At 37.7% G+C, this 23236-nt stretch overlaps 1 protein-coding gene across 5 annotated transcripts in view; it reads right to left on the bottom strand.

Moving 5' to 3' along the window:
* TCERG1 (transcription elongation regulator 1) overlaps positions 1-21586 on the bottom strand; it is a 61664-nt gene extending 40078 nt beyond the window's left edge. For 2 of the 5 annotated variants that reach the window (XR_005009898.1, XM_036750504.1), the window contains exons 1-5: positions 21447-21586; positions 17537-17762; positions 12392-12544; positions 11353-11971; positions 4290-4340 (exon numbers count right to left, since the gene is read on the bottom strand). Coding sequence is in view for 4 of the 5 variants with exons in the window: in XM_036750504.1 (XP_036606399.1) it covers positions 4290-4340; positions 11353-11971; positions 12392-12544; positions 17537-17762; positions 21447-21505 (1108 nt within the window). In the remaining variant the exon portion in view is untranslated. The remainder of the gene's footprint in view (positions 1-4289; positions 4341-11352; positions 11972-12391; positions 12545-17536; positions 17763-21446) is intronic. The other 3 variants (XM_036750505.1, XM_036750507.1, XM_036750506.1) reach the window with 3 other exon arrangements.
* Positions 21587-23236: the final 1650 nt, after the last annotated feature.

Below are 23236 nucleotides of genomic sequence, written 5' to 3'. Positions count from 1 at the left end.
GGACATAAGAAAGCCACTATCATAAAAAGAGCCTAGATATCATAATATAAGAAACTACAAAGGAAAAATGCCCTAAGATATTAGATTCCAAGGGTAAAACAGAAATAAAAGACTCCATCAATCATCCTCATGAAAGAGACCCTAAAACGGAAACTCCCAAAAATATTTTAGCCAAATTCCAGGGCTCTCAGGTCAAGGAGAAAATACTTCCAAGAGCCAAAAGAAATCATTCAAATATCAGAGAGTCAGTATCACACAAGATTTAGCAGCTTCCACATTACAGAAGGAGAGAGCTTGGAATATGATATTCCAAAAGGCAAAGGAGCTAGGATCACAACCAAGAATAAACTATCCAGTAAAACGGAGTATAATCTTTCAGGGGAAAAAAAATTGACATTTAATGAAATAAAGAACTTTCAAGCATTCCTAATGAAATGACCAAAGTTGAACAGAAATTCTAACATTGAAACACAAGACTCAAAAGAGGCATTAAAAGGCAAACAGGAAAGAAAATTCATAGGGATTCAATAAGATTAAACTGTTTACATTCCTACATGGGAAGGTAACTTGTAATTCCTAAGGATTATCATTAGTAAATGAATCAATTATGTTAGGATGATCTCAAAAAAAAAATGAAAGGGTGAGAAAGAGGAGTATAGAACTATGCTTAAAAAGCTAATAAACTAATAAACTGTTTGACCCACTGATACCACTTTACTACATCTATACCCCAAAGAGATCAAATGAAAAGGAAAAGGACCCATATATACAAAAATATTATAGCAACTCTTTGTAGTGGCAAAAAACTGAGGGAGTACCCACTAATTCAGGAATAGTTTTGAACAAGTTGTGGTTTAGGAATGTGGCAAAACACGATTGTACTGTGATAAATGAAGGAAATGATTTCAGAGAAATCAGGGGACTACATGAACTGATGCAGAGTGCAAAGAACCAGGGGAACAATTTATAGCATAATAATACTGAAAAATACAAACAGCTTTGAAAGTCTTCGGAACTTTAACGAATGAACACAATCAATAATGATTCCAGAGGATTCATGAGGAAACATGCTAACTCACCTCAAGAGAGAACAGACTCAAAATGTAAACTGAGACATTTTGGGGGGGGCATGGCCAATATGGGAATTTGTTTTGCTTGAATATAACATGTTTGTAACAAGCATTATTTTTCTTTTTTTTCTCAATGGGTGGAGGTGTAAGGAAGAGGGAAGAAAAAGGTGGATTTTTTTTTACTGAAAAAAATAACTTAATTTTTAAAAAGAATAAAATAGAATAAAAACAGGAAAACAACTCCTGAAATAAAGTAATCTAAAACATTTTTATTTTCCCATATATTTAATTCTTTAAAAAAAAAAACAACAACTCTGACTGGCAGAGCTGGTTAGTTTAAAAGCATTCCTTGTTATAGTTTATATAAAAGTCCTACAGTGGTGTCTCATTGCAGCATGCATGACATTTACTCCAGACTTTCAAAGACTATTCTAGCACAGAATAAATTCTGATAGGTTCTGGAAACCAAACTGGAAAGGTTATAACAAATTGTTAACTCCATGTCTGAGGACCAGTCACTTAAACATTAATTTAACTGTTTGGTACACTCTATTCATTTTTTCTCTAGCCAGGATTTTGTGTGTGTGTGTGAGAGAGTGAGTGAGTGAGTGAGAGTGAGAGAGAGAGAGTGTGTGTGTGTGTGTGTGTGTGTGAGTGTGTGTGTGTGTGTGCGTGCGTGTGTGTGTGTGTGTGTGTGTGTTGGGGGGGTGTTAATATATATACTCTTTTTTAAATTTTCACTTTCAAATTCTCTCCCAATTATTGGTACTCTAAATATTAAGTTCTCTGTACAACAAACAATGAAGTGAAATAAGAAAGAAATGAACCACATCAGGACTGAATGTCTTGCTAAATAAATGGAAGGATAGCTTACTAGTTTTCTCTCTTAGAGAAACAAGTCTTTTCTTAAAATTATAAGTAGTATCTATATAAAACCAAGGACAAGCATTATCTTTAACAAGGATAAACTTGAAACCTTCCCAATAAGATCAGGGGTGATGTCCATCACCACTACTATGATTCAATCTATTTTAGCAATAAAATAAGGGGAAAAAAATTGGAGGAATAAAACAAGGCCAATAGCACACATAATAGTTCTCCATAGGGCATGTCTTAGGAACACTAGATGGTACTTGAGCACTGTGCTTTGAGACCATTTTAAACAGCAAAATCATCAACAAAAAGACATAAAAATGCGAAAAACATGGCACTAGACTACAAAAAGGATACTTGTTTACAGTATAAAAGCAAGAAGGCAGGACATTGCCTTATTTGACTGGGCTGGGAATATATGCATCAGGTGACTCAAATTTTTTTTTTTACCATTCCACACATGTCCCTGAATGACCACAAAAAATGCTGAGAGTACTGATTTCTGGATTACAAACTTTAGAAAACAGGCAAAATTTGCAAACAGAGAATCTATAATAATGGGAATTGACTATATATCATTTCACAAGTCACTTGACCACCCAGTCTTGAATGGAATAAGTGATTATGGTTAACATAATCAAATTAACATAAGCAAAAAATAATATCATGAGAATCTTTGCAGGTGATGAATCTCCACCTGTTGGGATTCATGAAGACTTTGAGAAATTCTAGGGAGAACTTGATAAGCTTCTCCAAGTCAACATACACCCTTGATTCTCACTGGCTTCAACGTAAAGGCAGATATGGGGGGAAATGCAAAATATGGTTTGAGATTAGTGACGAAAAAGGCCAAAGTCTTGAAGACAATGAAGATGCATACCTGCCTATCAGGAATAATGACATCCAATCCCAAAAGACCAATGATGAAGTTTACTATCTGCCTCCAGAGACAGAACTGATATTGTTTGAATACAGACTGAAGCCTGCTACTTTTCACTTCCTTTCATTTTATTTTATTCAAATCTTCTTGTACAAAATGACTAATATGGAAATGTTTTACACAGCTGCACATGTATAACTTATACCTGACCGCTTACTGTCTCAGGAAGCAGGGAGGGAAAAGAGGGAGGGAGAGATAGAATTTGGAACTCAAAATTTCAAATAAAAATGTTTAAAAAAAGAATGTCATCAAAAAAGAAAATAGGAATATGGTGAAGAGGAAGGAAGGAAGAGGAAGGGAGGGGGAGGAATTGACTATATTTTAACAGACAAAAAATAACAAGCTACTGACTGACATGGGAATCATTTCTGATTCTACAGATTACATGCAGTCAGACTACTGCAAGTCTCAATCAGTACCAAATTAGTTGAAGAAAAAGTTGGGATGCAACTAAAACAGCTTCAAATGTATTTAAATAAAACAATGACTGTGAAAAATGGAAAGGGGACAACAATAAAGACATTAACTCTGATTATCGTCATTTCTTAGACAAATTTAACAGAAATAAAAGTTGCAACAATGAAGACCCCAAAAGAGCCCAAAAATCATCCCAGTCAGAAGATGCTCGACCTCCTTGGCAAGTAGAGACAAAGCAGCCAACGGCAACACTAGTTTAGCAGAAAAGCTAACACACACACACACACAAAAATTCTTTCAACAACAGTATTCTCTTGATGACAGTATACAGCTACAAACAAGTCATGGAATACCATTACCTCCAAAGAATTAAAATTCAGAATACTCAAAGAGCAAGGTAGGCAAAAGTAGGCTATAATATTTCTAATAATGACTTTTGAATACAAAATGGCATGGTTATACTACAGAAAATATATGTGAAGATATCCCCACAGATAAGATAATGCATCAACTAAAGCTTGCAGGATTAGTTGGCATAATAAAAGTGGGCCAAAAAAGTCAATTTGTGCCCAAAAAACAATTTCTTTGTTATGGTCTTTAAAGGCCTCCCAAAACAAATATCTTGTTTCTTCAGTCATAATAAGTGTATAAACAAAAATAATGATTAGTGTATAGATTTATCTAGTATGAAATATATTAAATATATTAAAATTATTAAATTAATTAAATTATAATTATATTATTATATTATTAAATTATAATTAAATTATATTAAATATATTAAAAACATCAAATAAATGTAGCAGTAACTATGCAAAAAACACAAAGTTCTACAAAACTAGGCAAGATTTTACTTGCTTATTCTTGGTTGAAATGAACTGGTTGTAAAATAATGCAAACTGTAACAATGTTTATCATTGCATAGTAAAAATCAGGTAGACTAATATATCATAAAAGATGTGAAAAATTAGCTCATTGTTTACTCTTACCAAGTATATTTTGGGAGTCAGACACACCCTGTAGAGTTAACAGCTCAGCTCCTGAAGATAAAAGCAAGAAATAATGGCCTCTGTACAATCATCATCTACAATTGTGCTGCATTTGGCATGAACACTTCTGGGACTTCTGGGAATTGAACTTTCTGCTACCTCACTAAGCTAACCAATCAGACCCTCTTTTCTCTTTCATAACTTCCTTTTTTTCCTCCAAATGCCCACCTAGGACTATTCCCCTGTGGACCCCAGTACATAAGGGTTTTTTAGTTTTGCTAAACTATTGATTCCCATTTTTATTCTTTACTATATAGAACGACAGGGGGCAAGGGAGAAATGTGGAAATTTTATGTGGAAATTATACAAGACGTCCAAAAAGTCTTAGTGCAGCAAAGGCTTTACTTAATAGATGAAAACTGCATTAAAACTTTTGGGGCATGGGAAATAGAAGGAAATAAATAAGTAAAGAGAAATAAATATAAGTAAAATAAAAACAAAAATAGAAACAAATTTTTTAAGTGCCTGTACTAATTTTCTCTGGAAAAATTCTCATTTTGCCAGGGTGATCTTCATACACCTTTTCAAACTGACTTCAGCTTATAAGGTTTATGCAACCTGCAGCTAAAGTATTAAGACAAAATTAACACATTGGGCATTCCTCACCATCTGTAACAGGGCTTGTGAATCCAATGATAAATGTAGTGAACCTTATTTTCTTCTGGGTTCTTAAACTGATCATCAACATTTATTAAGCATCTATTGTATGCCAGGCACTTTGGGACTTCCCCATTTCCACTACCGAACTCTCCTTGAAACCAGTTATTTATTCATCACGAAAGGTTTTTATTTCTCTTTAAAAATAAGACAATATTATTATTTATTTAGAATAGTCAACTTACAAAAAGTCAATAAAGAAGGTTCTTTGCAAAATTATGTGATAATATGGGAGCAAAGCACAGAGAAATTCTATATTATGGTAAAACCAGGTATTTTACCCTTCAGGATCAGAGTATGAATTTTAAAAACTGGAAGCAATTTAGAGTACTTGAAAATATCTAGTAATTCTGACCACTATTTGTACCTGCCATAGTTTTTAAAATAGTTTGTAAAGCTGGCAACCCAGCTTTTGGTGATGAGCCTTACCAAATTTGGCTAGGCATGGGGAGCCAAGATGGTAGAGAAAAGCCAGGGACTCACCTAAGTTCTCCCAAATTCCCTTCCAAACAAGTAAAACAATGCCTCAAAGTAAATTCTGGAGCAGCAGAACCCACAAAAGGAATGGCTGAAACAATTTTCCTGCCCAAGGTTACATAGAAGGTCAGCAGGAAAGGTCTATCTCACTAGAGTGAGAGTAAAGCACAAGGCCAGCCCACACTACATCCAATAAGCCTGGGCAGGGAGGCAACAACTGGGCAAGTCAGCAGCAGGCTTTGGGGGCAACTGAATCGGTTGCAGCTCTCAACCCACAGACTGTAAGATCAGACAACTGTTAGAAGGAAATCACAAGGATTCCTTTGCCAACACTTGGTGCATGCCTCTGCTGTACTGACCGTGTGTCTAAGTCATAGTCCTGGGGAAAAGAGGGGCACTAGCACACCAGAGCTTTCAGCTGCAGAGGAACAAGGTCACAGTTCCAAAGCAGAAAAGAGTGCTTGTGGTTGCTAACAGACAGGCAGTAAACACATCTCTCCTAAAATTTACAGATCTTCAAAATTAGCTCTGACAACAGCTATACAGAAAACCTGCAGCTTGGGGCAGTGCCCCTTCCACCCTGGAAGCAGAGCCCAACTTTAACATAAGTTAAAAGTCGAGAAATAGACTGGAAAAACGAGCAAACAATAAAAAAGAACCTGAACACAGAAAGCTACTACAATAACAGGGATGATCAAAACACAAATTTGGAAGACAACAAAGTTAAAATTGTTACATTCAAAGACTCAAAAATGTGAATTGATCTCAGGCCCAGAAAGAATTCCTGGAAGAGCTCAAAAATGAGTTTAAAAATCAAATAGGAGAGACAGAGGAAAAACTGGGAAAAGAAATAACATTGATGCAAGAAAATCATGAAAAATAAGTCAACAGCTTGGTAAAAGAGGCACCAAAAAAAAAGAAAAAAATAACTCCTTAAAAAACAGAAAAGGACAAATGGTAAAAGAAGCACAAAAATTCACTAAAGAATGCCTTAAAAAGTAGAATTGATCAAAAGGAAAAGTACAAAAGTTCACTGAAGAAAATAATTCCTTAAAAATCAGAATTGGGCAAGTAGAAGCTAATTACTCCATGAGACATCAAGAAACAACAAAACAAAATTAAAAGAATGAAAAAATACAAGAAACTGTGAAACGTCTCATCAGAGAAACAACTGACCTGGAAAAATAGATCGAGGAGAGAGAATTTAAGAATTATTGGACAATCTGAAAGTCGCCATCGAAAAAAGAACCTAGACATCATCTTTCAAGAAATTATTTGTTATCCCCAATTTATACCACGACTTCTGACCACTTATTCCAATCCTATATCTCCAATTGCCGACAGTGCCTTTTCACTGGATTACTATGCTCACAAAGTTGGCCATGTTCTAAATGAAACTCACCAAGTCCCCCCCCTGAAACTACCATTCCTTTATAATTCCTATTTCTATCCTTGGTATGTTTTCCAGTCTCCCAGGCCAAAAAATCTGGAGCTATTTTCAACACTTCCCTCAGGTCTTTTTGTTTTTTCCTTCACTGTGTATCTGGGCTCTATTTTCTATTCTCACTGCTGCTACCAACCTATGCCCCCTTCAATCTCACACTTGTATACCTGAAACAACCTGCTTGCTGGTCTCCCCAACAACCAGCTTCTATCCACTACATCTATACTATATGACTACCAGACTAATTTTCTGTGACAGTGGCCTCCTCATTGTTTCACAAACAAGACTCTTCATCTCTCAGCTTCAGACATTTTCTCTGGCCGTCATCCATACCTGCAACACTCACCCTCCTCCAAACCAACCACTCTTACTACTGACCTTGCTGGTTCCCTGTTAAGTCCCAATTAAAATCCCACTACAAGAAAGAAGCCTTCCCCGACTCCTCTTAATTCCAGTGCCTTCCTTCTAGTAATTATTTCCTAGTTATCCTGACCATAGCTTGCTTTGTATACATTTGTTTGCATGTGATTCTCCTCCATTAGACTGTAAATTCCTTAAGGGCAGGGATTGTCTTTTGCCTCTTTTTGTATCCTGAGTGCTTGACACTGTGCCTGACATTAGCAAACGTTTACTGACTGATTGTTTTGCGTGTGTCATACCTCTATTCAGAATTCACAAAGTGTCCCTATAGTCTATTTTTTCAAATCTAAACTTCTATGCCTAACTTTCAAACTGGACCAAAATCTGACATCTCCTACTTGTCCAAACTATTTCAATTTAATTTAGCAAAGATTTACTGAGCATTTACTAAATGCCAATGAAGCTCTAATCCAATTCCTCAAACTGATATGGAAGTGACACTGGGATCCAAAATGCAGATACTCTAATATGGCACAGCTCTGGCTGGACATACCATGTGAGCAAGGATTCAAATGTGAAAAATCAACTTGAAAGGGTTTGTGAAAACCATTCTGGCAAAATGAGAATTTTCCCAGAGAAACTGAGATGTTTCTAATGAGCAAAAATTTTTTCTCAAAAACCATAACTATAATACAAACAAAACTGTTTATATTGTATAAGATTGCTCTGAGAATTGCCAAATGCAAAAAGTTTCATTCAATAGGAAAAATGATACTACCTTCATCCTTTGGTAGAGTCACAATGATGTCTGGCAAATCATATAAAAAAAACCAGCCTTGAATGCTTCTACCTCCAGATACTATGATGAGAAAGATTTCCGCATTTTCTATATTCCAGATGTTTCCACATTTCTAAAGACCACTACAATCAATAAACTAAGAAACTTACAAGAGGCCTCAGCAACAGAGGCAACTCAAGATGCTCATTTGCTTACATGCATAATATGCTGGTGAATCTGATGTTAGGATGATGTTAATTTGCAAACCTATCAATGGCAATGCCACATCCAGAAAAATTTTCATTGTAATTTACAGAATTTTTTTAAATGAAAATGATATAACATGGAAGGTGTTGATAGAATCTGCTCTGATGAAGTTCAATAGATGTCACGATGAAATGTAAATCTATAAGAACTACTTAAAAGCATAACCTTTGTGTAATTTGGACACACTGCATACTTCACAATCACTCACTCATAATGAGAAATAAAAATGAAGGGGAAATATGAGTGAGTGAGTGTGTGTGTGTGTGTGGGTGTGTGTGGGTGTGTGTGTGTGTGTGTGTGTTTGGATTTAGAAAGAAAATAAATGAAAGAGAGAGAAAACTTTAACAGTTTTCCATGTTGTTAAAACATCAATCAACTTTTAGGAAAATTCATGTTCCTCCTTAATAGAGAGGAAGGACTACAGGAGAGGAATATACATGACATGTACATCACATATACTGTCAGATATGGCTAAGTTATTGGTCAGTTTTGCAGAACTCCTACCTTTTCTTCTTTAACTTTATCTGAAAACTTTTTTTGAACTTTTTTTGGCTCTCTGGGGGGAAGGGGTAAATAAGGTATCAATGAATAACATAAAAACTTTTTTAAAAAAACTAATTTAGAAAAAGTCAGTTGAAAAGAAAGGCTCTTTGCAAAACCATGTGATGAACTGGAGCAGAGCATAAGTAAATTTCATATTATTACAAAACCAGTTAGCTTTCTCATGACAAAGTACTTTGAGGCATGTTTAGGCTAAAGGAAGATACTGCCATTTTTCTTAGTGATAATAATGAAGCTCTCCCCCTACTCCCATCACTTTAAATCAATTCAAATTGCTCAAATTCATACTCTGATCCAGGATAACATAACTGCATTTATTAAAAGGTTACAGATGTTTCACAACTAGAAAAAGATATGCCTTGAAAATGAAAAAGTAAAAATCTACTTATTAACTCCCAACCAGACCTCAGAAGCAATTCTCCTAAATATTTCTAAATATTAATGGATAAGTAGGCCACTTGCTGTGGACAAATATGACACATTTCATCTTACTCCATCTGAACAGGTTGTTGTGTTTGTCCTTCATTTTCAAAGAGGATCATGGCATCAGGGAAATGATGACATGACTTGCAGTTGACTTATTTGAGTGAGGAAGGGCTGTGCAAGGTCACTAGCCTCACTTTCTCCTCCAGAGCCATCTGGATCCAGGGACCTGATATTCATCAGGATGACTGGAGATGACCCAGGATGCAATGGGAAATCCTGGCCCTTTTAGGCTAAAGCCTTTCCATGTACTCACTTAGAGTGAGGTAACGCCCATTCTGTGACTAGGACTCTTTAAGAAGTGAGTCAAGGGATGGCCCCTTTAATTAGAAAAAAGAAAAAAAATATCAAGCTGGGAGGGGAAGACCCTGAGGGTTGCTGTTCCAAAGAGAAACAGTTACCATTGACATTCACTGTAAGCCAGGGGGGCCCAAAATAGAGCTATTAAGTGGAGCTTGGGCTGAACAAGAAAAGTTAACCTTCATCTTGTGATAATACATGAAAACAAGGGTTTGAATCTGAACATTTTGTGGTCTTGGGTGATAAGTTTCTTGAACAGAGACAAATTTTATCACATCTCAGAGGCAGTATGGTGTAGTAGATTGTGCTAGTCTGTGTTCAAATTCTGTCTCTAATACATAATACAGAGCCTGGGTAAGCCTCTTACCTCTAAGCAGCCTAGGCTAATTGTGTCAAACTCAAATAGAAATTGATTCCTGCAGGTAACATGTTGACTTAGAAAACCAAAACTAAACTATTCTGCACTATATTTTTATTTATCTTGTTATACATTTTCCAATTATATTTCAGACTAGTTCAGCTTCCACTAGGAGTAGAATACTGAGGCTGGCACAGAGTTTGACCCATCTAGTCTAAGCAACTTTCTAACATCTTAAGTTGCAAAGAAGGTGCTGATCTTTGTTACAAGGGGTGGCTGTCTGCATGGAGAGGGAGAGAGATATAGCAAAAGAAGTGATGTGCAAACAAATGCTTATGGACATAAATCAGTAACGGGAACTTCATCTATACTAATGAAATCATCAACATGGTCACTATCCTTCTCTCCCTCACAGTATTTTTTTTATGTAAAATGGAATTTTCTTAGTTCTTAGACACAAAATATAGATCCTGATTTGTAAATGAAAATTACGAATAGAAATTACATTTTGAGAAACTTTGTGCCAAAAAACCAACTATATCAATCACAATATTATTATTTTATAATTTGTAAATATGAAAACTGTAAATGGCTTTATCAATAATTAACCATATATTCTATTTGTTATGTTTCAGATGTGTCATAAAAACTGATAAATTTTTCACTTTATTTGAATAAAACAAACTAATAAAATTATTTGCATAGATTTATTTATGAAAAGTGAGGGTAGAGTAAGAAATGTGACAATTTTTTCAGGAAAAAAGTGGAAATAAATCACATTAAAGTTTGGAAACTGAGATAATTTTTTCAGCCACAGTAACTCATGATGACTAGTTTCTGTACAGGGATGGTAATCTATATCAGCAGAGAGAATATCCACATCAATAAAATCATAGACTCTATGTGCAAAGAATTCAGGACAGTCTTCTCACTCTCCCAAGGACCCCATATTCATTCCCACCTCTGCTCATTTGCTTATGCTTATTTCCCTTGCCTCAACTGCCTTTTCCTCTCTTTTCCGCCTATCTAAATGCTTCTCTACCTATCTTCAAGAGCCAGCATTTCAATTCCTCCATGATTCCTATGTCTTTATCCCTTTTCTAAATCTCTTATGGTCTGTACTATATAACTTAGTACTTAAATATCCATATAACTTAGCACTAAATTATATGCTGTCTCAAGCCTACAGCAACTGTTCTCTAATTGTTCCATGCATGTTAATCTTATCTTTCCACCAACATCGATTAGATGTTTCTAGTGGTCACGGGCTACATCTTAAATTTCCCTGGGAAAAGAATTAAACGTAAATTATACTTACTTGACACAGTTTGTGAAACTGAAGTTGCAGTTGTTGTTGTTGTAGAAGTGGTAGAAGACTGGGTAGATGATGGCGCTGAAGTAGAAACCACTGATGCTGGGCTACTAGTTGTAGGAGTGGATGCATTTACAGCTTGAGCTTGTACTTGAGCTTGTACTTGAGCCTGAGCCTGGGCTTGGGCTTGTGCCTGGGCCTGGGCCTGGGCCTGGGCCTGAGCCTGTGCCTGTGCCTGTGCCTGAGCCTGTGCCTGGGCCTGTGCCTGAGCCTGTGCCTGGGCCTGTGCCTGGGCCTGTGCCTGGGCCTGGGCCTGGGCCTGAGCCTGGGCCTGGGCCTGAGCCTGTGCCTGGGCCTGTGCCTGTGCCTGAGCCTGGGCCTGGGCTTGTGCCTGAGCCTGTGCCTGAGCCTGTGCCTGAGCCTGAGCCTGGGCCTGAGCCTGGGCCTGCGCCTGGGCCTGGGCCTGGGCCTGCGCCTGAGCCTGAGCCTGGGCCTGAGCCTGGGCCTGCGCCTGAGCCTGAGCCTGGGCAGCCAGCATAGGAGTCAGTTCTGATTGCTGAATAACTTTAACTCCATCTGGTTTGGTCCATGCAGACTCACGTGTCCGAGCATTATAATAATAAACCTGTAGAGAAGGCAAATTAAGTTGTTAATATAACATATCTGTCTGGAGATAAATGGACACATACAGCTGATACATGACACTGCACACATATGTGAGGAAGTCAGATACTCAAAAGTCCCTGTAATGATTGTCCAATCCAATCTTTAGCTGTTCCTGATAATGTTGCCCTAACTCATCTCTGATCTATATAGAGGATTCCATTAATTGTGACTGATTCAAAAGACATTTGGTGCCTATACTGTACAAAACACTGTGCAAGATGATGGAGATAACAAAACAGATTTTGGGGGGTTTCTAGTCACTGCCTCCAAGGAAGGCACATTTTACTTGAGGTATATAACATTTAAATAGATAATTTGCCAATAGTCTATGTCTTAGAATTCATTACCCTATGTACTTCAAATATCCTTAAGATCTTACCTTTCCATCTGGAGTTTTGTTTTCTACCCATATTTCCTCAGTGGGAGGTAATGTTGGTGTACCAGGGGCAGTAACTGGAGGCATTCCAGGTGGAAACATCATGCCAGGAGGTGGGGGCATAGTTCCCATGGGAGGAGGCATAAAAGGTGGTCTCTGTGAATAATCACAACAGTAATCTTAATAGTTATTTCTATATGTTTACAGCTGCCTTCCTCTGTTTTTCTTCTAATTAAATACAAATACCCAAGCATTTTAGCGATAAGGCAACTGTTAAAATAAATACCACCAATCCCACTATGGGGTTTATATACCAAAGTAGTCAAAGAATGCTAAGTCTATATGAAAAACAATAACTGCAGCATTCTTTGGGGTAGCAAAATACTCAAGTGGGTGCTTTTCAACTAGGGAATGGCTGAACAAACTATAGTATATGAACATAATAGAATATTATTGCACAATAAGAAAGACTGTGAGGAACTCAGCGAAACACAAGACTAGTAAAACACTAAAAAGTGAAAAAAACAGAACCAAGAAAACAATACTTGACTAGCTTAATAAAGCAAATGATAACACTAAATGGCAGTAGAATGCTGACAAATTATAATGAACAATCTTGGTCCTGGAGAATGAAAACACCTCTCTTCTCAGTGATAAAGTGGAGGATTTTGGAAAAAGAATGTGATACACACTATCAAATCAGGTCATTAATTTGGTTAGTTTTGTTTACAAAGTTTTCTTTGTTACAAGGAACAAATAGTTCAATTGGAGAGTTAGGTAAAAATAACCATAATGTAAAAACAAAAAGTAAAAATAAAACTACATTATAACAAAAATTTTCATCTGACTAAAAAAATTTTTGCTGGTATTCAACTTACATCAAACATAGGATTCAGTACAATGAAACAATTCAGCAGAGTTCATTGTAACAGGATTGGACCAATACACAAGACAAGAAACAAAACTATAAAAACCTGCAAATTCTAGCTTCATTTGCATGCAAGCGATATAGAAAATAAGAAACTGTTGCAGGCCCTAAAATTGGTAAGGATACTGATGACAAATGCATCACTCAGAAATAGCATTGGGGTGTTATGTCAAGGCTTACAAAAAGTATGGTAATATGGAAGAAAGAAAAAAAAAGGAAGCATATTCCTTCACTCTCTCTTGTCCTTTCTAAAAGAAAAGAAAAATCTGGATAGCAAATTCTTTAACAAATCAGGAATTCATGTGGAAAAAATTATCAGCTAGGAAATTTTCTTTATATTTAAAAACGTCATAGTAACAATACACTGGTGGCAATAAAGTCATTAGTTTGAAAAAGTATTGTTATGAACCAAAAACCCTCAACTGGGACTTGTTTTTGCATTCCTTTAAAAAAAAAATTAAAAACTGTAGCTTTCAAGTTAAGTCCTAAAGAAATCAAGTTCTAGAGTTAAGTTCTGAAGGCAGAAAAATCCTAACTTGTCTAAATCTATAGGACAAAAAAATGCCAGTGACAGACACTGTTAACAGCCTCATTCATCAAAATTACTTAGATTATATTCACTATGCTATACAATAAATACTACAGCAGGAACATAGACAATTACATCTTAGAAAAAAAATTAATAGGGTAAAATAAAAGTTTTTTTACACAACTTGCAGTTAGCCTTAAAATGTAATTATAAAACAAGATCAAGTTTATATAATAATAGTGATGTAGAGTCATTTCTTTTGAGGGGAAAAAACTCTTTCCCAGTCTATTTTCTTTTAGATTTATCCTATTTTTCAGATCTAAACAGATACTATTCAATGAATATAAACATCTATTACAAACATCTTTTAAGTATTATTCGCTACAAATAATCCATGTTGATATAAAATGACATAATCACACATTAAGATCAAAAAAAGCATGACATTAAAAAGCATCTACTTACATCAAAATATATATCTACATTAGAATTACTTTAGTTACATCTATTTTAGTTCTACTAGCTGAAAATGAGTGGCACAGACAGAACAAAATTCATTATGTATCTTAAGTGATAGAAAATGAAATTAGTTTCTTTCCAACAAGTATTTCTTAATCTAATATTGAAGATATGTTAAGATCAGGAGTATATCAAATTTCTTGAACACTTCAGATTATGCTGACAAAAAGCTATATATTGAATGAAGGAATGAACACTTTAGAATTGGAAATGACAGAATCTTTCTGGAGATATGAAAGTCACAAAAATATTGAAGCATAATCCAATTATTGAGAAGATACCCTAAGAGTATCTTTGTAATGAAAAAATTTATCAGTTCAAAAATATAGAGAGTAGCATTAGTTGTAATTATACAGAAGTTGAAACAACCTAATTGTCCAACAGCTGGCGAATAAACTATGATATATAAATGCCACCGAATACATTACAATGTCATTAAAAATTATCAATATGGGGAACATAAAAATATTTAAAAGATTTATAACCATGTAAAGATATCAGAACCACAAAAAACAACATATGCATTTACAACTACATTAAAGAAAAGTTTAAGCACAAATATAGAGATAAATGAACAAGAATAAAAAGGACATAGAATGGATGGCTAATAAGCTGTTATGGATGTACTAAAACATGAAAAAGTATAAGCAGCTGTAAATATGTTATTTGGTTTAGAGCTGCAAGAAGCCTCAGATACCACCTATTCCAACTCCCTCACTTTCCAGATGAAGAAACTGAGGCCCAAGGAGGATAAGCAACTTGCCAAAGGCTATACACAACATAAGTATTAGAAATCAAAATTTGAATGCAGATCTTCTGATTCCAAAGCCAGAGTCTTTCCATTATACCATTAATTACTGTGCATTTAAAAGTATTCAAATACCTATTTCCATCTCTCCTACAAAAACATACATTTCTAAATTCAACAGCTTCCATGTCAAACACCACATCTCATTTTTCTAATTCTACTTCAAATACACTCATTTTCACTTATCAGTCCAGTTATAAGTCACTATGAAGAGAGAAGTGCAAATAATATAAGAAGCCTATTTTGTTAGATTTGGCAGTCATCACACAAGAAAAAAATGATACATATAGAATGAAGGAGAATCACATAACTATAGATTTAATGCTAAAAGTGACTAAGTGATCCAATCCTTCTCATGTGGTTTTTTTCCTTCTCTTCACCTCCTAGCTTCCTTCAAGTCTCAACTAAAATCCAACCTTCCAGAAGTCTTTCCTAGTTCCTCTTAATACCAATACCTTCCCTCAGTCACCTCCAGTACATCTCTAGTGTGTACATGGTTACACGGCTCCTCTAATAGAGTGTGAACTCCTTTGAGGGAAGGGAGTTTTTGCCTTTCCTTTCAAAGTTTAAGTATAGGGCTTAGCACATAGTAGGCACTTTAATAAATCTTATTGACTTGACTGGTCTAAGTCCTTCATTTTAAAGATGAGGAAACTGAGGCCTCATCAATCAGAATTAATCTTTCTCACTTCTGAACTCTCAGAACATTTTCTTTGTAATTCTCTTGTACTTTCACTCTACCTTGTAAATCATATACATGGCTACCTGTGTCCAATTTCAGCCCCCCATTAGACTAAATGGACTTAAGACTATGTCTTATTGGCTTTGTATCAACTATAGTACTTAGTGCTTCACACATAATAGACACTAAACATATCAATCAGTCAACCAGCATTTACTAAGGCCTACTATATGGTAGATCCTGTGCTAGGTGCTAGGGATATATATTTGTTAAACTCTTGAATTAAGATGTGTACTATATTAGATGCAATGGCTACAGTGAGACTTTCTAAATTGGTAATCAGTTTTTGTCATGTTTATTCTGGGGATATAAATAAAATATGTATTCATTTTTCCTTTTCAACAGAGAAGCTATTTTTTAATATTGAAAACAAAATGTCCCTATTTGACAATGACTATTAATTTGCATTCATTTCATCCATATTCTTGCTATTACCTATATTGTTTTATTTCTACCTTTAGTAATCATCATTACAACCTCCACTTTGGGAAGAACCCTTCATTACTTAAACATTCATCTCTTTATCTTCCCTTTCTTATCGTGTCAATGCTGTCTCTGAAAAGAAGCTCCTGGTTAGAGCACGGGCCCTACAGTAAGGAGGACCTGAGTTCAAATCTGGCTTCACACACTTACAAGCTGTGTGACCCTGGTCAAGTCACTTAACCCCAATTGCCTCCACAAAAAGAAATGAAAAGAAGCTCCTAAAGGCAAAAGCCATACTTGTGAGTGAATGTCCACTATCTATCTTTTCTCAAGCACTTAATATGGTGCCATATGTCCAAGAGGCCCTCATTCATTCAAAAAGATAGTAAATATCTGCATGCAGACCACTGTGCTAGGCACAATGCCAAGTTTAGATAAGTAAAGTCCCTAACCTCATATACAGGGATCTTTGTTAAAGAGAGAAGAAATACAACACCAACACAGATACTTTTAATACACAATATGTGTGGCAAGCAAATTATGGTTTCAGAAAAAAAAGTGATGAGATCCAAGAGGAAAGATTTAGAGTTAGCAAGAAAAGCTTCATGGAGGTAGTGAATTTAAAAGGTAAGGAAAGGTTCAGGAAGCTATTCCAGGCATAAGAAACAGCATAAGCAAAGGCAAGGCACAGAGTCAGAAGTGTTCTTGGGGGCAGAGACTAAACAGGCACGTAGAGGGAAATAATAAGGGCTCCAAAGGTAGGGTGACAAACTGGGAAGGGTCTTCAATGCCAGGCAGATGAATCTAAGCTTTATGCAACTGAGAGCAACTTGAAAATTTTTCAGCAAGAGTAACTTGACCATATCTGCATATCTACCACTGTAAGAAGAACCAAATTTCTGTTTCTTCTTTCTCATGATTCATTCCATTGGTCAAAATTCTTCTCCACGACTTGACTAGTGCATAAATTAATTCAATGCGAAGTTATACATGACAGTTATATGAGACTTCATGCCGTCTTGGGGAGGGAGGGGGGAGGGAGGGGAGAAAAACTGGAACTCAAAACTATGTAGAACCGTGTGTGGCAAAATAAAAATAAATAAAAAATAAATTTAAAAAAAAAAAAAAAAAAAAAAAAGAAGAACCAAATATTCAAATACTGATTAATGGAAAAAGGATCTGACTCATTTGTTCCTTACCTGTAGATGTGGAGGGCCCATAGGTGGAGGAATTCCTCCTGGAGGAGGCATTGGTGGCATATTAGGATCAAAAGGAGGACGACCAAAGGGAGGTCGAGGTGGTGGAGGTGGACCTCTCATCATCCCAAAAGGTGGAGGTGGACGCATCAGAGGTGGTGGACCTCGCATGACTGCATTTGGTGGGGGAGCTGGACCACGAAACCTCAACGCTTGCTGTTGAGCCATTCTGCGTGGAAAGTCAAAGGACTGTTAATTTGTCCATTAAGTTAAGAAAGCATACAATTTTTCAAAATCACAATAAAAGATATGAGGTCCCTTAAGAGATCCTCTAGCCTAGGGATAGGGAACCTTCAGCCTTGAGGTCACATGTGGCCCTCTAGGTCCTCAAGGCCACTTAACTGAATCCAAACTTCACAGAACAAATCCCCTTAATAAAAGGATTTGTTCAGTAAAAGTTAGACTCAGTCAAAAGGCCACACCCAAGGACATAGAAGGCCACATGTGACCTCAAGGCCACAGGTTCCCCACCCCCAGGGCTAGCCCATTGTCCACAAAGATTGCATTCGAAATCATGTAAAATGCACTAGTAATTATATATCAAGAAATATTGGTCAATAATTTATTTTTAAAAGTTTACAATCTCCCTCAATAACTCATACCATAGTATTATTACTCAAAAATTCATTAAAGCATTTACTATCCAAGAACCTCATAGTACTCCCACATTATTATATATTCCACATTACTAATACAAAAATTCCTAGCTGAAGTCCATTACTTCTGACACAGAGGGACAAGAGTCACTATTTTCTATAAACAAGAAATGAAGACCAAAAATTCTTCAACCTTACCTATCCTAATTCTTTCAGTTTGTCTGTATTGGCACTAGTTTTCAACCATCAGCTTTCTGTTTATCTTTTGAACCATCTCTGAATCATTCACATTCTAGATCAATTTTGAGGCAAAGAATTAGACAGAATACTCAAGCTAGGTCAAGGTATGCTAATGGAAAAATAGAAACTGATATCACCAGTTCAACTAAGTCTATTACTCATTTCAACAAAATCTGCAAATCTACAATTCATGAAAATGATTAGTTGAAGGTTACAGTAGGAGTTAAAATGAAGTATGAGATGTACCTTTGGCCCAAAATTGCCAATTTACCTCAATTCTAGCTTTCTTTGCTTTCTATTCATTGCTGCTACTACTACTTAAAATAAAAACCAAAAATATATAAGATTCTCATCTCTATTTATTGATTTGATTTTCTCACTAGTTGCCAAAAGGAACTCCATCATGAGTCTGTATAACTTTGGCATTAGCTGTCCCTACTGCCTAGAAGACATTCTTTCCTTACCTATGCACCCCAGAATCCCTCTCTTCCTTCAAAACACAGATCAAGCCCCAGCTTCTACAGGAAACTTTTCCTGATCTTTCCAGTTAGTGCTCTCCATCTCTCTGGAACTATTTTGTATTTATTTGTAATATTCTCTGTATTCTGTGAGGGGCAGCACAGTGTTGTGAACAGAAAGCTAGCCTTGAAATTAAAAAGACCAAGGTTCAAGTCCTGTCACTAACACACATTACTGGCTACTCTCTAAGACTAATTTGCAGGTCTCAATCTATAGAGATAAGAGTTTCCTTACCAGGGAGTTTCCAAAACTAATGAAATCATAGGTACAGAGTCTATTCCTTCTTATTTATTCTGCATATACTTATTTACTGACTCTACATTAGAATGCAAACTCCTTGAAAGCAGGGCTTGTTACATTCTTTGTATTTGCATCTCCAATGCCTGGCACTTAGAAGGTGCTTAACAAATGCTTACTGATTGATTACGTGTAACTAAACCGGTAAATAAAAATTCAAGCCTTCCCCAAATGAGTTATTCCCCATTTTAAATTATTCTGTATTTTAGGTGGCTATCATTATTTAATGCAGCACCCCTCATCCCTCAACCCTGAACCCCACCGCAAGATTAAGTTTCCTAGATGCTTTACTTTCTACTTCTTTAGAAACAATGAAGTTTATTTACACTAGCAAATGAACCAGGATAACTTAAAACTGAAATATTTTCCCAGTGGCCTTGTGCACCTGGAAGCATAATATATTAGTAGTTTTGTCGTTCCCATCCCTCCCCCCCCACCAAAAAGCTACCAATTAGTTTTAAAACCTCATGATGAAGTAAAATTCTTAAATGCAGTAAAGGAAAGGAAAAAAGAAATCAAGTAAACGCAATAAAACACCTAACATAAAAGCCTATTCAATTTGCTCTTGTAACATCTTCTGTTCTGATAATAGCATATTTGAAAGACTATTGGTAGGTAATAGAGCTGTGGAGAATTGCTCTGCAAAATTCAGTGATGTTCCCTATGAAACTAAGTGACCTTCACTTGAGAGCAGAATCAAGATATGAACCTTCCATCACTAACAATAAGACACCATGGTAACCTATTGTGATGTTCATCACTAAATGGAGCGTAACAGGGCAAGTGCAGGATTCTAAGTATATTTATTTTATTTCTGATTTTATTCCAGTTCAACACATGATTTATCATAAGTTACAATCAGGTGGAAAAAAAGTTATAAAATGCCAATACCATACACAACACTTGCATCTAATTTGAAAGATAACTTCAAGTTGGCAACCCACTGAACGCTTCTCTTGTGATTTGTAAAAGGAGAAAGTTATAACGAATGTAACAGGGTTTCAGCATACGCTACAGGTTATGATCAAGATCAATACTGAAATTCAAAGCTCCTTTTATTACCAAATTACTGTTGCCTTCACAATGCTATACTTCAAATTTAAACGTCTGTATCTGACAATGTTCTGCCCAGGAAACATATATGCCATTTATAACAACACCCTTTCAAGAAGACTTTCATAGATTCACAGATTGCTACGACAAAAGAAAATGTTTTTATAGATAAATTACAACTTTGTTACATTCTAATTTGGATGTGCATGTCAGATTGGTGTTAGGGTGGGAAGGGAGTTGGGGGCAGGAGTGCCATTTAATTCTCTGGGCCACAGCTTGGCTGAGGGGAAGAAGCGCTGGTTACAACTGAGGGAAATCTGAATTAAGCGTGGCCAAGTTAAGTCTGGAAACGGTATGGGAAGGAAGGGATGAGGGCAAAGCAGCGATTCCTCTCCCCACCCCCCAAATTATCGAGTTTTTACTTCGGATCCTGCTTACGAAAAATGCAGAATTGCATTACTAGTGTATCTGCTAACCCTAAAAAGAACGTAAGCTACTGGTGGGCAGGGACTGTTTCATTTCTGCCTTAGGACACCCAGGCACACGGTAAATGCTAAATAAACCCTACTTGGTAGAATGAAAGACTCAGCGGGCCGCAGGATGAGGGAGGGAGGGAGGGAGGGAGGGAGAGAGGGAGGAAAGGAGGAAGGAAGGACGGACGGAAGGGGGTCGGAGGTGAGCGGAAAGGGGACCGAGGAGAGGAAGGGAGTCCGGGAGAGACGGGGGTCTCCAGGGCGAGGTGTGGGGGCGCGCTGGAGGAGAGGGGCCGGGGGAGGGAGGAAAGCCAAGGCCTCGGGGGCCCTGAGCCGGGGCTGAGGAGGGTGAAGGGGACTGGGGGCGAGGCGGGGCGGGGCAGGGCGGGGAACGAGGCCCCAGGGCCTCCGGCTCCTTCCCGGAGGCCAGCCGGCAGTTCCCCAAGCCTCGTACGGCCGCAAAACACACACGCACACACAACACACACATGGTAACGCCGCAACACATACACATACACACAGACACACACGCGGTACCGCCGCAACACACACACGCGGTCCCGGCCCCGCACCGCTCCGGGCCGTCCTCTCAGCCACTGCCACGGCTCCCAGCATGAGGGCCTGGCCGAGCCGAAGACCCAAACCTTGTCTCGTGACGGCGGCGGCGCCTCTTACCTGAGCTCCCCCGCGTTGTATCGCTCACCGTCCCCCCCGTCCCCGCCGCGTTCCGCCATTACACAGGACCCCGCTCACCCACCCGCCGACCAGGAGAGTCCCATTGGGCGGAGGAGACGTCAATCCCCTCCCCGGAAGGCGGGCGTTGCCCGATTCCGTGGGACAATTGGACAAGACTACGGTCGCTCTGGCGGCCGGGGAAAGAACCCATCTGTCCATTGGACAAAGGACCCGCCGACTTTGAAAGCGGTGAGGAGACAGCTAGCTGATTGGTTATTCTAAGGCTTTATGGGAAACGCGACAGTAACAGCGAGGAACCGCCCGGCGCCCCCTCGTGGTATGGAGAACTGAGTCCTCCCACGACCGGCCCCAGACCTCTCAGCCACGTGTCTGCCGGATCTTGGGGAAACCTGTTATGTAGTCCCATTGGCCATGTGTAGCCCAGGCAGGGAACTTTGCTCTGAGCCTACGAATCAGAGGCAAGTTTTACTTGTCTTCAGAGCAATCAAAGATTTGTTCTAGAAAACTGTCACTTCCTTCTTTAGCAGGACGTGATTCTTAATTCAATAAACATATCTTTTTAAACTAAACATATTATTAATTAGAGGAGACTTAAATAGTATTAAAAAAAATTAGCCATAAAGGATGTGCTTTTTATGACACCAGACACATTTGCTATATTAAATTGTCTTAAATCATATAATCTCAGAAACGTGTTTCCTCCACCAGGGACTGATATCTAAAATGGAACCCCCCTTTCATTCAATCATTCATTCACTCATTAATTCATTCAGCTTAGCAGCTCCCTTTGGGGACATGATGGGGTGATGGGACATGATGGGGTGATGGGACGTGGGCCCCCTAAAAAGAAAAGATCATGTCTTTGAGAGCAACCCGGTACCTGGATTTTCCCAAGCATTTCAGCAACCCAGATCACAGGCACCTCGCCCTGGGCAACTGGCCCACTGCAGCCCACCTAAATCACCTAATTACCTTACTTGACAGTCATTTTTCACTGTCTCTCTTGGCCCATCCCAGACTACTTATCACTCCTTAATCTCATCCAGATCCTTTCACAGTCCTTTTTGTATATAAGCATCAGCCTCACCCCGACTAAGTTGCAGGTTCACTAGGAACCCTACTGGTGTTACAATACACTTTGCCACTGACTGGAAGATGTTTTGAGTGAGTGAATTCTTTTCCAGGTGCATGACACCTTGTACTCTGACATTTAGGGCTTCCCAGCAACCCCAAACCACACCAGAGAGACTGAAGGCTGGACCTTAAGCAAGAAAACTTGGCTTCAGGTCCTGTCTCAGATATGATAGATGTGTGAAAATGGGCATGCCAAAACCTCTCTGTTAAGATTTTAAGTTGCAGAGGAGATCCTTTTCTGTATCAGTGGAGCTCTCTGCAGCAATAAAATCACAGATCTACAGCACCATCACCACCACCACCACCCCCCCACACACACACACACACACACACACACACACACACACACACACACATCTTTCATTTAATAAGCTTCTATTAAGAGTGTTGTGTTAACCCCACAGGGGGATGGTTGGGGTGAGAATCAAAGTTCAGACAAGACATATTCTTTATCTTCATATAACCTACAGTCCAGTAAGGAGATGAGGAAGAGATATTTAATAATCCTTAATTAATAGATTCTTATGACTCAAATGATCTAGGTATACTTTTGGAAATTGCTCTCAGTCTTTTGGCTTAAGTCATAACCCAGGAACCTTGGAAAAATGTATTTTGGCCCTTCTCCTTACACTGAG

Source organism: Trichosurus vulpecula, chromosome 3 (genome assembly GCF_011100635.1).
Source record: "Trichosurus vulpecula isolate mTriVul1 chromosome 3, mTriVul1.pri, whole genome shotgun sequence".
Classification (NCBI taxonomy): domain Eukaryota; kingdom Metazoa; phylum Chordata; class Mammalia; order Diprotodontia; family Phalangeridae; genus Trichosurus; species Trichosurus vulpecula.
This window is presented reverse-complemented; position numbering and strand designations above follow the sequence as displayed.